The sequence below is a fragment of the Gorilla gorilla genome, chromosome 16, assembly GCF_029281585.2.
Source record: "Gorilla gorilla gorilla isolate KB3781 chromosome 16, NHGRI_mGorGor1-v2.1_pri, whole genome shotgun sequence".
NCBI classification, from domain to species: Eukaryota; Metazoa; Chordata; class Mammalia; order Primates; family Hominidae; genus Gorilla; species Gorilla gorilla.
The window spans coordinates 50,707,638-50,724,373 of NC_073240.2; the positions used below are offsets into that span (position 1 = coordinate 50,707,638).

At 35.1% G+C, this 16,736-nt stretch overlaps 1 protein-coding gene across 3 annotated transcripts in view; it reads right to left on the reverse strand.

Moving 5' to 3' along the window:
* ATP8B4 (ATPase phospholipid transporting 8B4 (putative)) overlaps positions 1–16,736 on the reverse strand; it is a 283,542-nt gene that overhangs the window by 70,116 nt on the left and 196,690 nt on the right. For all 3 annotated transcript variants that reach the window (XM_055362981.2, XM_019011219.4, XM_063698541.1), the window contains 2 exons: positions 4,448–4,613; positions 1,551–1,739 (listed from right to left, as the gene is read on the reverse strand). In XM_055362981.2, coding sequence (XP_055218956.2) covers positions 1,551–1,739; positions 4,448–4,613 — 355 coding nt within the window. The remainder of the gene's footprint in view (positions 1–1,550; positions 1,740–4,447; positions 4,614–16,736) is intronic.

A 16,736-nucleotide genomic window follows, 5' to 3' on the forward strand; every position in this document is an offset into this window, starting at 1 on the left:
ACAGAATATAAGCAATAGCTACCACCATGTATGTGCTCAAGATCATCCAAGAAGAACACAGGAGCTAAAAAGAGAAAAGGACATCAATATTGAAGAATGTGATGAAGGAGAATAGTCAGCAAAGGAGCTTGAGAAAGAAAACAATGGGACAAGAAGAGAAACAGGAGCCAGAAAGTTTACAGAGACCAAAACAGGAGTGTCAAGAAAACAGGGCCAACAGTCTCAAATACTACTAAGTTTAAAAAAATAGATAGATGAACAGATTAATAAGGAAAAGCCATTGGACTGGGAAGTTACAAGGTTAATGGAAACCTCTGAGAAAGCATTTCTTCTTGAGTAGAGGCAGAAGAAACTTAACCCTAATGGGATGAAAAGAGTAAGAAAGGCAAGAAGCAAAAACTGACCTAAGAAATTAATCTGGGATGGAAAGCAGAAAAATATAGTGGCAAAGTTAGTGGACACCAGCATATGAAGAATATCTTTAAGGAAACAGGAGGATAATATAGTTGTGGGCTGAAGGAAGGAGCCAGTAATTGAGAAATTGAAGGCAAAAGCAAGAAGTGAGCAAGCAAGGAGGGATAAGGAATGGGACTGGAAAAACCTTCAGCTTTGAAAAGGAAAAAGAGCAATTGTTTTCTGATGCAGGAGAGTAAATTATTAAAGATACAGCTTAGGGATGAAGGGGGAGGATGGGGAAAAGACTTAATGGTGTGCATTCCTGAGGGCCTTTATTTTCTTAGAGAAATAGGAGATGAATTTAGCTTTCAAGAGTAAAGAAGACTGTAGCAGTGTTGAGAACTTGAGGAAATAGCCAAGGTTTAGAATATCTATTGTGAAAATGGAAAAAGGCACTAAATATGAATGAGAGGGACATTGACACAGCACTTAGAGTTAGCATTGAGTCAGGAAAGCACAGATTTGTTGTGGTGCTAAATATAATATTAGGTGGTCCTCTCCAGCAATGGAGGTGGACAGAGAAAATGAATGACAATGAGGAGGCTGATGACGATGTTCACAACAACTGTCATGTGCCAAGCAATTTAGAAACTCATCCTGAGCCAGTATTGTATAGTGAACAAGTGAATGGGATATTCAGTCACACTTCCTAGGTCTGAATCCCAGCTATTCTACTTCAAACTATGTGAACCTGGGCAAGTTACCCAACCTTTCTGTGTCTTAGTTTCATTATCTGTTAATAGGTATAAATATAATAGTTCCTACCTTATTAGGATTGTTGGGACAATTAAATAAATTAATTCATGGAGAGCATTTTTGTGGTTGATTTTTAAAAATTTTTTGTATTTTTATTGATATATTGTACATACTCATATAAGGCATTTAGAACAGTGCTGGGCACATAATGAGCACTTGATAAATGTTAGTTATATGTCACTGCAGTATTGAGGCTAGGTTGAGCAACACAAGAGTTTATACATAAAGTTTCAAAACTATCACAACCCTCAGCACATAGCCAAAAGTGAAATAATCCTTGAAAAGCATAACCACAACAGTATGAAAAGATCAAAAATAGTCTTAGCTACCAACCATACCTATGACAGACATCCTTTTTCTGGTGTTGTTGAAATCCAAAAAGGCAAGTAATTGATAAGTAACTAGTGTTCCCAATTCTTCTATTGTTATGGTCTCTGGGGTCCGGGATTTAAAAATGAACCCAAAATTTCTAGCGGCAGTCACTAGAGCCCCTTCATCAGGTGACTGAACTTGGTAAATCAGCTCTCCTAAAAGGTAAAGAAACAAGTGTATCAATACTGACTAACAGCTAACATTCATAGAGTTCCAATGCCAACTCCAACTCATTATTTAACACCCAACTCAAGCACCAGGTCTAAAAATCTTTCCTGTCCTCAGATCTTTTCTACTCACCAACAGCTCAATCTGGTATCTGTCCTCTGGGATACCATAGGACTCTATGCATATCACTGCTATAGCCCTTGTCATCTTATAGGAAAACATCCATTTCTGAGTCTGCCTCTTCACTGTGCTCAGTTTCTTAGGTTAGAGATCAAACCTTCGTATTTTCTGTGACTAGAGATGTGCCATGAATGTTTTGTAAACTAAAACTTTTTAATATATATTAACCCAAATAATCCTCAGGGCAGCCTTTGAGGTAGAGATTATTAAAATTATTATTTCCATTTTATACTGGTGGAACCTATGACTGAAAGAGGTTACATGAGTTTGATGAGATCACACAGCTAAAGAGTGATGGAGAGATACTCCAAATTCTACTTCAGTCTGCCACTAATGACCATTTTATGAGAATGCATATAAGAAATCCCTTGAAATGTAAGAAATCAAACCAGGATATTAATACTTGTTACCTGATATTATGTGTAGTTGGAGTGGCGGTAAGAGGGGAGAGGAGACAAAAAGAATAAAATAAGTTATATGTATATATACACATAGAGAGAGACAGTTTATAAAACAGCATATATAAAGTAAGCCCTTATATAAAATTATATATTTATATGTAAAAATTAATTTGAAAATTAATTAGTTTAATGTTTAAAGACTATTAATTAGGCAGAGCTAGACCCATATTTCCTGATTTATAGTCATGTCCAAGATAATTGTTAAGTAAACAAGTTGCATATTAATGGCTATACTATGAGTTCTTTTTGTTAAAAAGAAACAAATCACCTAAATATCTAGAAATATTCTTGAATATATGTATATATTTATGAGCCAGAGGAACGGGTGAAATGATACACACTAGATGTTACCAGTGGTTACCTCTGTGGGGGTGAGACTGGAGTTCAGGGAAGCTACCATTAGCTTCACCTTTATAAATTTTTGTATTGTATTGTTTCACTTGATACAATAGGCATGAATGAATTTTTGAAATTCACAAAAGGAAAAAACTTAGAGCAATTACTTGATCTACCCACGAAATAACATAAGTTCTACTTCTGGTAACATGGTGGAATGGGTGTCAGGACCAAGCTCAACTGCTACAAACAACTATAAAAGCATTTTAATATTCTTAAATACCTTCATGAACTTGCAAGAAAGTAAGAACTGTTCAGGTCAGAGACTGAGAAAATGAACACTTAAGGGATTAAAGAAGCACATTAGCCAGCATTTGCCTTGAGGGCGTTTTCTGAACCAGGAGAACTTGATCATTGGTTTTCAAGGTCTCTGGGCTTTAATTTAAAAAGCCATAGCCCAGTACCTGTCTAAGGTGAGAGTCCAGTGAAAGATGGCCTCTCAAAACTGGGTCCCCCAAAGACTACTCTCAATATAAGGGTAAACTGGACACCCATGCCCCCTTGAAGAGGGCTTGGAATAAAACTTGCCTAGATAGAACCCTCCTTATAATTGGAAGGGAAAAAAATATCTGCCAAGAATTTATAACCAATCACTGACTCTCATGTAAACTTGCATTCCGAATTCACAATATCTAGGTGGCCTGAAAGAAATCAAGTTGAAACTTTAGTTTAAAATGTTCCTACATTAGAACATTGAAGCAAATGTAAATCCTTTCTGGAGGAACCAACCGGACCCAAAAAATTTATATAAATTAAGTTCAAAGTAAAATGGTCAGCTCACAGTGAAAAGTATAAAACAACAAGTAAAACCTAAGAACCAACAGAAACAATGCAGAATAAGATCTGAAAAAAAAATTAGATATTGGAAGTATCAGAAACAGCACATGCAATATATTTAACAGATTTCAAGAAATAAAATTGAGATATAAAATTAAACAGATTTGAGAAAGAACCAAAGACCTTGTAGGAAGAATTAGTGGGCTGAGGAAAACATATAAATGGAATAGATTAGGTTCAACTAGGGCAAGAAGCCAGTTCACTATACCATTATCTACCTGTCTCACAGCTTCAAAATGTTAAGTGGCCCAACTGGTTTTGTTCTATCCTATGAACCCTGAGTTCCAAACAACCATCTCACAAGTGTGAGGACCTTCTCATAATGGAGCCTAAATAAGACTATTCTAATATCAAGATCAATTTATCTCTGTTACTGGGAAAATTCATTCTAAGCATATGCCTGAAGGTCATCTGCATCTATTAGATATGCATACTAATAATGAGAGATGTGTGACTCAACTGTATTTCAGTATTTGTCCTGGCTACCCAGAAGCTTACAGTCAAATGTGGTGCTCAATTGTAAGAACGACGTCATCCCTTGACTAGCATATTTGGGTCCTCACTTTTCCATTGTCCTTGTTTCTTTTCTTTTTCACTTAAATCTCTCCACATTTTTTCAAAACATATGGGATATAAACTATGTCCTATCTTTAACTTGAAAATCCTTCAAATTTAACATCAGTTTCTGTGTTAAAAAACAAAAACAAAAAACAAGGCTCACTGCTCAAACGCTTAATTTGTAAATCCTTCAAATTTAGTGTCAGTTTCAATTTTAAAAAACAAAAACAAGGTTCACCACTCAGACATAACTTTTCACTTACCTGCACTATTCTCTTCTGACATTACAGTGTGGCAGAGAGCAAGTAACCTAAGGAATTCATGAACTTTCGGATCACCCATTTTAATGGATTCCATCAGATTGTGGTCAAAGAACTGAAATTCTCTATCCGCTTGAGATTTGACTGAGAAATCCACAGGCTCTTTTTCCTGTAGGAGAACAACAACAACAAAAATAACCATAAACCTCATTCCAATAATTATCATTTAAAATTCAAAAATAGTTCCCCCAAGTATTTTTAGTGTATTATTTTGCAGCCTCAAATGTATGGCACTAAAATGGCTGTTTCATCATTACTGTTAAATATAATCTTCTCATTTCAGAGCCATGTACCAAAGAAGTGAACTTTCCAAAAGTATATGGGAAAGAAAAATCACAAAACTATATGGGATGGCTGTACAGATCCTCAAATGCTCAATACAACTTTGAAATACAAAAAAGCACAGAAAATGCAAAGTTTTTTCAAAACCTACTTGACGGCAAAACCTGATCTGACTTGAACCAATTTGTGCAGCAATATCTGACCTGGAATGTTATGTATTTAATGATGGCTTCTTAAAGCCTACCTAATACTTGTGAATTAATATTTTCTAATATAAAAACATTAATGTGTTTGATTACAGGTACTTTCTCAGATGTCACTGGAGTTATTGCATAATAAAATGGCAGACAATACCAAATTGTCTTTCTACAACCAGAAAATCCTGAATTTCTAAATATATCTGGCTCCAAAGTTTTCGATAAGGAACTGTGAGCCTGTATCTATTTCAGGAGCAAGCCTACAGAAGGTTCCACTCTGAACACTTACATATAAGAGCTTTATCAGCTGCAGAGTCCACATTTCCTCCCCCGGGATTATTGCTAAAGTTTTTATTCTTAAAGACTCCATTAACTTTTGCAATTGATTCTAAAGTTACAAGAGCAGATAGGATTGTAACTACTTTTTTAAAGAGAAACTCCATTAACTTTTGCAATTGATTCTAAAGTTACAAAAGCAGATAGGATTATAAGTACTTTTTTAAAGAGAAACAATGCTGTGGGCAATTGCAATTATCTATTCTGTGTCACAAAGCTTGTTAATACCTACAGTAAAATTGGAGCCACATGTAGGTCCTTTGTTCCTTGAAATCAAATTTATTCTAAAATTAATAATACTGAATAAAATAAGAGATATTTATTATCTTTATAATAGGCCCAACATTATGCTAACAGTTTTATATGGAATATTACGTATAATCTTCCTAACCATGATGTGTAGTGGATACTACGATTATCCCCGTTTTACAGATGAGAACCCGAGCATTGCCAAGGCCAACCATATACATCCATCAGCCAGGACTCAAACTTAGCCAAAAATCCATGCTTCAAATACTTTGCCATAACAACTCCTTAATATAATTCTGGATTATTTCCCTGCCCTCTTACTAATATAATAACAGCTGCCATATATCAAGTGTTTACAGTATACTAGTTTCTTTTTTAAGTACTTTTAATGTTTTCAATCAAAGCAATACACACAAAGAGTTACAAAATCAAATACTACATTAAGGCATATCTAGTAAAGCAAGAGACTCTTCATGCCCCCACCTCCATCACCACAGCCCCAGTCCCACTCCCCAGAGAAAATTTCTCTCAAACTTCAGAAGGTACATCAAATGGTTACCCCAAAAACTGTAAATTATGTACATATATTACCATTTCTGGATTTATAAATATTAGACCTTTTCCAAAATCAGACGAAGATTTAAGTCATTTACTTTACTTCTCCACTTTTTTTCCAAAAATATAGGCATATCCAGTTTAATTTCCTTAATGATTATTTCTGCAACTCTAAGTAACATACAGAAGGCTGTTTTGTTTTGTTTCAGTTCATCAATTATAAACGCTCCCTAACTGGTAAGATGAGGTTATTACCCACTCCTCATCTCCTCTTCACTCCTCCCTCCAACCTATTTTTTTTTTTTTCTATTTCACTATAGAGGTTTAAAACATTTGTGTTCTTTTCTGTAGCCAAACTTAAATACTTTTTATTGGTCTAAAGATTGATTCTAAAAGTTGAAAATGAATAAAAGATATGTACATAAGTCTGTCTTTGAACTATGGTTCACAGCAGAGGAAAATGTGCACTTTGTTATATGGGCCTTCGTGGTGTCACCCACTCAAGGCTGATTGTTTGTCAGGTCTGCTGCTCAGCTGCATCCTGGGACCTCCTTTAATTACTCTCTTGGGCTGGAGTCACTGTTTCCTCACCCCATGCCACCCCCTTTCTTAATTGATTCTCTTGTTTTGTTGTAGCATATCTTAAACATATTTCATAAGAAAAAGATCATGGGAGGCAAAAGTTATGAGGCTTTCTGCTTGAAAATGTCTTTATCCTGCCTCACACTTGTCTCATGGTTTGACACAATATCGAATTTTAGGTTGAGAGCCATTTGAAGGGATCACTCCACTGTCCTCTGGCATCTTGTGTTGCTGATGGTAAATCTGATGTTAGTCTGACTTTCATCTTTTGGTAAGTGCCCCACTTCTCTCCTTTAAAAGCTTTAAGTTCCTCTCTTTATCCTTTCTGGTTTGTAATTTTAGAGGTATTGATCTTATTTCATTCATTGTTTCTGAGTATTCAGGAGACTCTTTCAATTGGAAGATTTGGGGAAGTTCTCTACTGATATTTCTTTATAATTTTCTCCTCTTCATTATTTTTTGGTTGTTTGTTTGTTTGTTTGTTTTTCCATTCTTTCATCTAGAAAACAGTCTTAGTTAAATTTTGGATCTGCCAGTTGACCCTTTATTTTATCTTTATTCTCTGATGTTCTGAGTCTTTCTTTTCATTCTACTTTCTGGGAGAGTCTCTTGACTTAATCTTCCAGCCCTTCTATTGAATGTTTTGGTTTGTCAAGATTTTTTTTTTTAATTTCCAGGAACTCTTTTCTTTTTTTCCTGACTGTGTTCTCTCCAGAGCATCTTGTTCTTGTTTCATGGATGTTATAACTTCCCAAATCTCTGTGCTGATGTTCAAGTTTTCCAATTTATAGTTTATAACTGTTGGTGGGTTCTGTTCTATTTTCTTAATTATCTTAGGTCATATTTTTTACTGCATTTTGGTTTTTATCTCTCACATTTATCACAGAAATTTTCCTAATGTACAGTGACTTGTTACTGCTCAGGCATCTTTAACACCAAGACTGATCGAACTCTACAAGGGCAGGACTTATTGGCTATCACGTTTCACTTTAGGGTGAATGAGAGAGAAGGTGGTCCTTGTGATTTCAAGCCCCTAAGATCAAGGATGTAGCAGACTTTTCACTAGGGCACAAAAACCCTCATTAGCTGTCCCAATTCTACCCAGAAAATATGTGCTATGTTTATACTGAAGACCTCTTTTTGCAGGGAGGAATTCAATAGACCTTCACATATTCAATTAAGCCTCACAGGGCCAGGACTAGGTAAGACAAGAGACAGGTATAGTTCACAATATTTAAGGAGGCAAACTCCATGTTTTCATTTGTGCATTCAGAAAACATGTATTGAGTGCCCAGTATGTACCAAGCACTTTTCTAGGTGATAGGGATTCAGAAATGAACAAAACAAAAATCTCTAGCCTCATGGATCTTAGACTATCTATGGTTTGACATTTTTCAGCCAATTATTAAGATATTTGAAACACAAAATATGAATACTTTAACTCTTATGAAAAGACAAAAATATTAAAAAGAATATTTTAATAGTAATTCCAGTACTGAACACACATATTGTCCAGAATTTCAGGATATATCAGCCATTCATTGATTAATACACAATACAGTATGCTTTGAAATAGGCAGTGAACATTTATTCATCAAATATTTATCATGCACCTACTGTGGGCCAGGCAATGTTTTGAGTGCTGGGGATAGAATGGTAAACCAAATGCTATTCCTGCCTTCAATGAAATCCAGTCTATTTTGGGACACTGAAAAACAGGCCATATATGGTTAAGTGCCATGATAAGGCAAGCACGTTGGACCCGGGGGAAGGAAGAGAGGTGTCAGGAAATATTCTCAAACAAGTAATATCTAGGCCAAAGCTGAAGAGATGAGCAGGAGTTACCCAGACAGAAAGGTAGGCAAACATTGTTTCAAGCCAAGGGTATAATTTGCAAAGGCCTATGTGAGAAAGTGAGTGTGGCAATTAAGTACATAGTTTACAGGCCGTGTAGAACTACCACACAATAGAAACTATAAAGCAATCAGCTGACAGTTTCATGATAGGGTCAAAACTGCCCATATCAATATTAACTTTGAATGCAAATGGTCTACATGCCCCACTTAAAAGGCACACAGAGGCAAACTGGATAAAACAAGAGACCCATCTCACATGTAGCAACACCCATAGGCTCAAAGTAAAAAGTTGGAGAAAGTTCTGTCACACAAATGGAAAATAGAAAAGACCAAGGATCACTATTCTTCTAACAGATGAAACACACTGTAAACCAATAACAGTAAAAAAACAAAGAAGGGCATTACCTAATGATAAGGGATGTAACTCAGCCAGAAGACTTACCTATCCAAAATATATATGCAGTCAATATTGGAACACCCATATTCATAAAACAAGTACTTCTAGACCTACAAAAAGACTTAGAGAGCCACACAATAATAGAGGGAGACTCCAACACCCCACTGACAGCTTTAGACAGATCATCAAGGCAGAAAACTAGCAAAGAAATTCTGGACTTGAATTCAATACTTGACCAATTGGACCTAATAGACATCTACATAATATTCTACCCATCAACCACAGAATATACATACTTCTCTTCTGCACGTGACACATACTCCAAGATCAACCACATACTCAGCCATAAAGCAAATCTCAACAAAGTCAAAAAAATCAAAATTATATGAATCATATTCTCAGACCAAAGTAGGACAAAAATAGAAATCAATAACAAGACGATCTCAGAAAACCACACAATTACATGTAAATTAAACACCCCTGAATGACTTTTGGGTAAAGTATGAAATTAAGGCAGAAGTCAAAAATTATTTGAAATAAATGAAAACAGAGACACAACATATCAAAATCTCTGGGATGAGGCAAAAGCAGTAATAAGGGGAGAGTTTATAGTGCTAAACAATTTCCTTAAAAAGTTAGAAAGATCTCAATTAATGACTTAACACATACCTACAAAAAAAAAGAACAAGAAAAAATTAACCCCAAAGCTAGCAGAACAAACTAACACCAAAGCTAACAAATGTCACAGCAGAACTGAATGCAATTGAGACCCAAAAGTCTATACCATCAATAAAACCAAAAGTTGGTTTTTTTGAAAGAATAAACAAGATTGATAGACCACTAGCAAGATTAACAAAGAAAAAAAAGAGAAAAGATCCAAAAAACATAACAAAAAACACAAATGTGACATTATAATCAATCTCACAGAAACACAAAAGATCCTCAGAGGCTATTATGAATACCTCTATGCACACAAACTAGAAAACCTAGAGGAAGTGGATAAATTCCTGGAAACACACAATATCCCAAGATTGAATCAAGAAGAAATTGAAACCCTGAACAGACCAATATTGAGTTCTGAAATTGAATTAGTAATTTAAAAACCCACAAACCAAAAAAAGGTTCAGACCAGATGGATTCACAGCCAAATTCTACCAGATGTATACAGAAAAGCTGGTACCAATTCTATTGAAACTACTACAAAAAATTGAGCAGGATGGACTCTTCTCTAACTCATTCTACAAAGCCAGCATTCCCCGATAGAAAATATGCCAAAGACACAATGATAAAAGAAAACTACAGGCCAATATCAGAGAAATTCAAATCAAAACCACAATGAGATACCATCTCACACCAGTCAGAATGGCATTAGAAAGCCAAAAACAACAGATGCTGGTGAGGATGTGGAGTAAAGGGAATGCTTATACACTGTTGGTGGGAGTGTAAATTAGTTCAGCCACTGTGGAAAGCAGTCTGGAGATTTCTCAAATAATCTAAAACAGAACTACCATTTAAGCCAACAGCCCATTACTGGGTATATACCCAAAAGAAAATAAATTGTTCTGCCGAAAATACACATGCACTTGTATGTTCATCATGGTATTATTCACAATAGCAAAGACATGGAATCAACCCAGGTGCCATCAACAATGGACTGGATAAAGAAAATGTGGTACATACACACCATGGAACACTAGACAGCCACAAAAAAGAATGAAATCATGCCCTTTGTAGCCACACGGATGCAGCTGGAGGCCATTACCTTAAGCAAACTAATGTAAGAGCACAAAATCAAACACTATATGTTCTCATTTATAAGTGGGAGCTAAACATTGGGTACACAAAGTCATAAAGGTGCAACAACAGACACCAGGGACTGCTACAGCAGGGAGGTAGGGAGTGGGGTAAGGGTTGAAGAACTACCTATTCAGTACTACGTTCACTCCCTGGGTGATGGAATCAATCATACCTCAAATCTCCGCATCATGCAATATACCCATGTAACAAACCTGCACAAGTATCCCTTGAATCTAAATGGAAGTTGAAATTAAAAAAAAATTTTAATCAACAAACAAAATAGAAAAAGAAAAATGAGTGTGGTTTATTTGGAAAGACTCTAAGGAGTACCATATGGCTGAAGTATCTGGTTCATGTGGCTGAAAATGAATCTGGAAAGAGAATAAGGGGCTAGGTCCTCAATGACTTAGTCTACAAAAGGCCAAACTCTTCTAGACAATTACTAAGGCTTCGTTCCTCACTTCTGGATGATTTGCCTATTGCACTCTAAAAGTATCTGAAATCAAAAAAGGAGGAATTTTCAGGCAGAGCACCAATTGGTCAATAAAATTTAGATTTTTGACTTGTTCATCACAGCATAAAAACAGAGTCCCTCCTTGTCTTGCTAGAATTCACCCTCGAGAGACATAGAGAGAAAGACAGAGAGAGCAAGACAGAGAATGAGAAAGAGAAAGCAAACTATATTTTTAGGGAAATTAATAGAACCCAAGCCACACCTTTTTGAATTAGGTGTGATTGCAACCAAACTGGGAAAAGAAAGAATTATGGTGGGGGATAGGGAGTAGACATTTATAGGGGAGGGGTAATAAAGGGAGAAGAGACAAGATAATACAAAGAGAGCACTCACAGTGGTTAAAATCTCACAGGAAAAAAAGCCCACTAACACACAATGCTTAGAGGGAAGGAACATAACCTTTATTTACTATAATAGTAAAGGGTGTGGGTCAACTGTCAAGAGGAAGTTCCTGGACTTGGTTTGATCCCAGAGACAAAGAAGGCAAAACTAAACAAGGAATTCCAGAGACAATAAAAATTTCCAGGAAACATGCTGACTCTGGGTTAGCAGAGAGAAAAAGTTTGACCTATTGCCATAGGCTGGTGCAAGGTAACAGCTAATCACATTTAATACAAAATCCTCAACCAGAACAAAGAAATCACCCTTACCCTTATTCCAAAATGAACCTTCTGCAATTAGCTGATCAAAGAAAAATTCAGTTCCTACAATAATGAATAATTAAAAAAAAAAACCTTTATTGAAAAGGGAAGGCTTGTACACTGCTGGTAGGAATATAAATTAGTACACCCTCTATGGAAAACAATATGGATATTTCTCCAAGAAATGAAAGTAGATCTACCATTGAATCCAGCAAACCCACTACTAGGTATCTACCCAAAGGAAAATAAGTCATCATATAAAAAGACACCTGCACACATATTTTTATCAAAGCACAATGCACAATTGCAAAGATACAAAACCAATTTAAAACGGGCATCAACTGATGAGTAAATAAAGAAAATGTGGTATATATACACCGTGGAATACTACTCAGCCATAAAAAAGAATAAAATGTTTTTTTGCAGCAACTTGGATGAGGTTGGAGCCCATTACTCCAAGTGAAATAACTAAGAAATGGAAAACCAAATACCATATGTCCTCACTTATAAGTGGAAGCTAAGCTATGGGTATGCAAAGGTATATAGAGTGGTGTAACAGACATTGCAGATTCAGAAGTGAGGAGGGTGGGAAGAGGGTAAGCGATAAAAATCTACATATGAGATACAATGCACACTACTCAGGTGATGAGTGCCCTGTAATCTCAGACTTCACCACTGCAATTCATCCATGTAACCAAAAACCACTTGTACCCCAAATGCTATTGAAATAAAACTATATTAAAAATAAAATAAAAAGAAACCTCTAAAGGAATCATACAATGATACTACAAAAAAAGGAATGTACAGAAAAAAATAATAAAAGATGAAGTACATTCACTAGTAATAAAGCAGAAGAAAACTGTGACCAAATATTTTCTCATTAATTTAAAAAAGGAAAATTGGATGAAGCCAACAATCTATAAAGCAATAACACAAGACAGAAACTTGGGGAGGAGGTATTTAGAAAATCAGAAGAAAATAAAATAACATGGCAGTGTTCAAAAAAGAAGAAAAAAATAGGGCTACCGCAGAAACTAAAGTGAAATTGGAGAGAGCACTGGGGTAAAAAAGAAACTACAGAAAACACAGTAGTCCCATATCTCCCCACATCCTAGTGATTTAAAGAGGAATAGAAGTAAGAAAAGTCATTAAAAAAAGTCATTAAAAAAACATGGTGAAACCCGGTCTCTACTAAAAAATACAAAAACTTAGCCAGACGAGGTGGCAGGTGCCTGTAGTCCCAGCTACTCGGGAGGCTGAGGCAGGAGAATGGCACGAACCTTGGAGGCAGAGCTTGCAGTGAGCCGAGATCGTGCCACTGCACTCCAGCCTAGGCAACAGAGCAAGACTCCATCTCAGAAAAAAAAAAAAAAAAAAAAAAAAACCAATAAAAAGAAATGAACAAAATAAGATTCCAGAAATTAGTCTAAAGAAACAGAGGTATATGAATTACCTGGCAAATAATTCAAAATAGCTCTTGTAAAGATGCTCTACAAGCTCAAGAAAATGATGCATAAGCAAAATTAACAAAAATTTTTTTTATCTTTACAAATATCAACAAAAAGACTTAAAAAAATTTTTTAAAACAAATTTTGGGGCTGAAGAATACAATAAATGAATTGAAAAACTCACTACAAGGGTTCAACAGCAGACTTGATCAAACAGGAAAAAAAATTCACCAAACAAAGACAAGTCATTTGTAATTATCCAGTTAAGGGGAAAAAAGAGAAAAAGAATGAAAAAGGTGAAAAAATCTTTATGGATTCATAGGCCACCATTAAACAGAACAGCTTATGCATTATGAGAGTTTGACAAGAGACAAGAGACATGGACAAGAGAGATGGAAAGGACCAGAAAGCTTATTTAAATAAATAATGCCTGATAACTTCCCAAATCTAGAGAAGGAAATGGAGATTCATTTTCAAGAAGCCCAAAGATCACCAAATTAAATGAAACAAAAAAAAAAAACCACACTAAAATATAATCAAATTGTCAAAAGTCAAAGAGAATTTTAACAACAGGAAGAGAAAAGCAACTCATCATGTACAAGGGAACCTCCACAAGATCATCAGTAGATTTTCCAGCAGAAACCTTGCAGTCCAGGAGGGAGTGGGACAATATTTTCAAAGGGCTGAAAAAAACATCTGCCAACAAAGAATAACAGACCCAGCTAAACTCTCCTTCAAAAACGAAAGAGAGATAAAGACTTTCTCAGAGAGAAACTCTTAGGGAGTTAATCACCACTAGACCTGCCTTACAAGAAATGCCAAAGGGAGTCTTTCAGATTGAAATGAAAGGATGCAAAACAGCAACATGATAGCATGAAAAAATATGAAAGTCATTGGTAAAGGTAAATACATGGATGAATACAGAATACTGTATTACTGTAATGGTGGTAGTTAAATCACTTTTCATTCAAATATAAAAGCTGACAGACAAAACTATTTAAAATAACTATAACCACAATAGCTTAAAGGTACATAATATGAACAGATGCAAATTGTGACATTTAAAAGTATAGCATTTTTGTATGTGATTTAACTTAAGTTGTTATCAACTTAAACTATCATAACTATAAGATATCTTATGTAATCTCCAAGGCAACCAGAAAAAGTACCTATAGAACTTACATAAAAGAAAAACAGAAAGGAATCAAAGCATCTTAATACGAAAGACTGACAAAACACAAAGGAAGACAGCAAGAGACAAAAAGACAAAAGAACTACTATATAACAGAAAATGAGTAACAAAATGGTAATAGTAAATCCTTTCCTGTAATAATTACTTTAAATGTGAATGGATTAAGTTCACCAATTAAAAGATATAAAGTGATTAAATGGATTTTTAACAAATCATCACCCAACTATATGCTGCCTGCAAGAAACTCACTTGAGATTTAAGGACACACATAGTCTAAAAGTGAAGGGATGGAAAAAAATATTCCATGAAAATGGCAAACAAAAGAGAGAAGAGGTGGTCATATTTAAAAGAGACACAGCGGACTTTAAGTCAAAAACCATTACAAGAGACAAATATGTACATTTCATAAAAGGGTCAATCCACCAGGATGATATAGCAATTATAAGTCTACATGCCGCCAACATCAGATCATCGAAATATATGAAGCAACCATTGATAGAACTGAAGGGAGACTTGACAGCATTACAATAATAGTAAGAGGTGTCAATATTTCACTTTCAACACTAGATAGGAAATCCAGACAGATCAGTAAGGAAACAGAGGACTTGAACAACCCTATAGACCAAATGGACCCAACATATATACAACAAAACATTCTGCCCAACAACAGCAGAATGCACATTCTGTGTCAAGGTAGCACAGACTATTGCCAAGAATAGATCACATGTTAGAGCACAAAAGAAATCTCAACAAATTTAAGATTATGTCAAATATATTTTCTGACCACAATGTGATGAAACTAGAAATCAATAGCAAAAGGAAAAGTGGAATCCTCACCAAAATGTGGAAATTAAATAGGATTCTTGAATAGCCACTTGCTCAAAAAAGAAATTTGAAAATATTTCAAGACAAATGAAAGTGAAATACAACATGCCAAACCTCATGGCCTATAGCAAAAGCAGTACTAAGGAGGAAGTTCATAGCAATAAATGCATATAATTAAAAGAAGAACGATCTCAGATAATTTAATTTTATACCTCAAAGAGCTAGAGTCATGTAACAAAAAGCTAAAATAAATAAAACCATGAGGGAAAGAAAAAACATGATGACAGAAATTAAGAGAATCTTAAGAGACTTACGAAAAGTTATAGACCAACAAAGTGGAAACACTAGAAAAACAGACAAACTCCTAGAAACATAAAACCTACCAAAACTAAATCATGAAAAATAGAAAGTCTAAGCATACCCATAGCTAGTATAGAGAGTGAATCAGTAATCTGAAACCTCCTGACAAAGAAAAGCCCAAGACCAGATGGTTTCACTGGTGAATTCTACCAAACATGTAGAGTATAATTAATGCCAATCCTACTCAAACTCTTCCAAAAAAAATTGATCAAGAGGGAACACTTCCAAACTCATTTTGAAGGCCAGTATTATTCTGACAACAAAACCAGACAAAGACAACACAAGAAAAGTATATACAAGCTGATTACCCCAGTTAACATCCAAAAATCCCCAACAAAAGACTAGTAAATTGAATCACATTAAAAGGATCATATGCTACAACAAAGTGGGATTTATTCCTGGGATTGAAGGGTGATTCAACATACAAAAATCAATATGAAACACCACATTAACAGAACAAAGAATAAAATCACATGATCATCTCAAAATATGCAGGAAAAGCATTTGACAAAATTAAACATCCATTCATGATTTTAAAAGAAACTCTCAACAAAAAAGAAACAGCAGAAAAATACCTTATCATAATAAAGTCCATACCTGAAAAACCCACAGATAACATCATACTCAATGTCAAAAAACTGAAAGCTTTTTCTGTAAAATCAAGAACATGGCAGGGATGCCCATTCTCATCACTTCTACTAGATGTAATACTAGTAGTCCTAGCCAGTGCAGTTAGACAAGAAAAAGAAAGAAAAGGCACACCAATTGGAAAGGAAGAAATAAAAATGTCCCTATTTGAAGATGATGCTATCTTACATATCCTAGGTGCACCATTTTTTAAAAATATTAAAATAAATGAATTCTGTAAAGTTACAAGACAAAAAATTTTAAAAAGTAAAGTTGCAGTACAAAAATCAGTTACATTTCTATATAGTAACAACAAGCAACCCCCAAAAATGAAGAAAACGATCTCATCTAAAGTAACATCAAAAAGAACACAA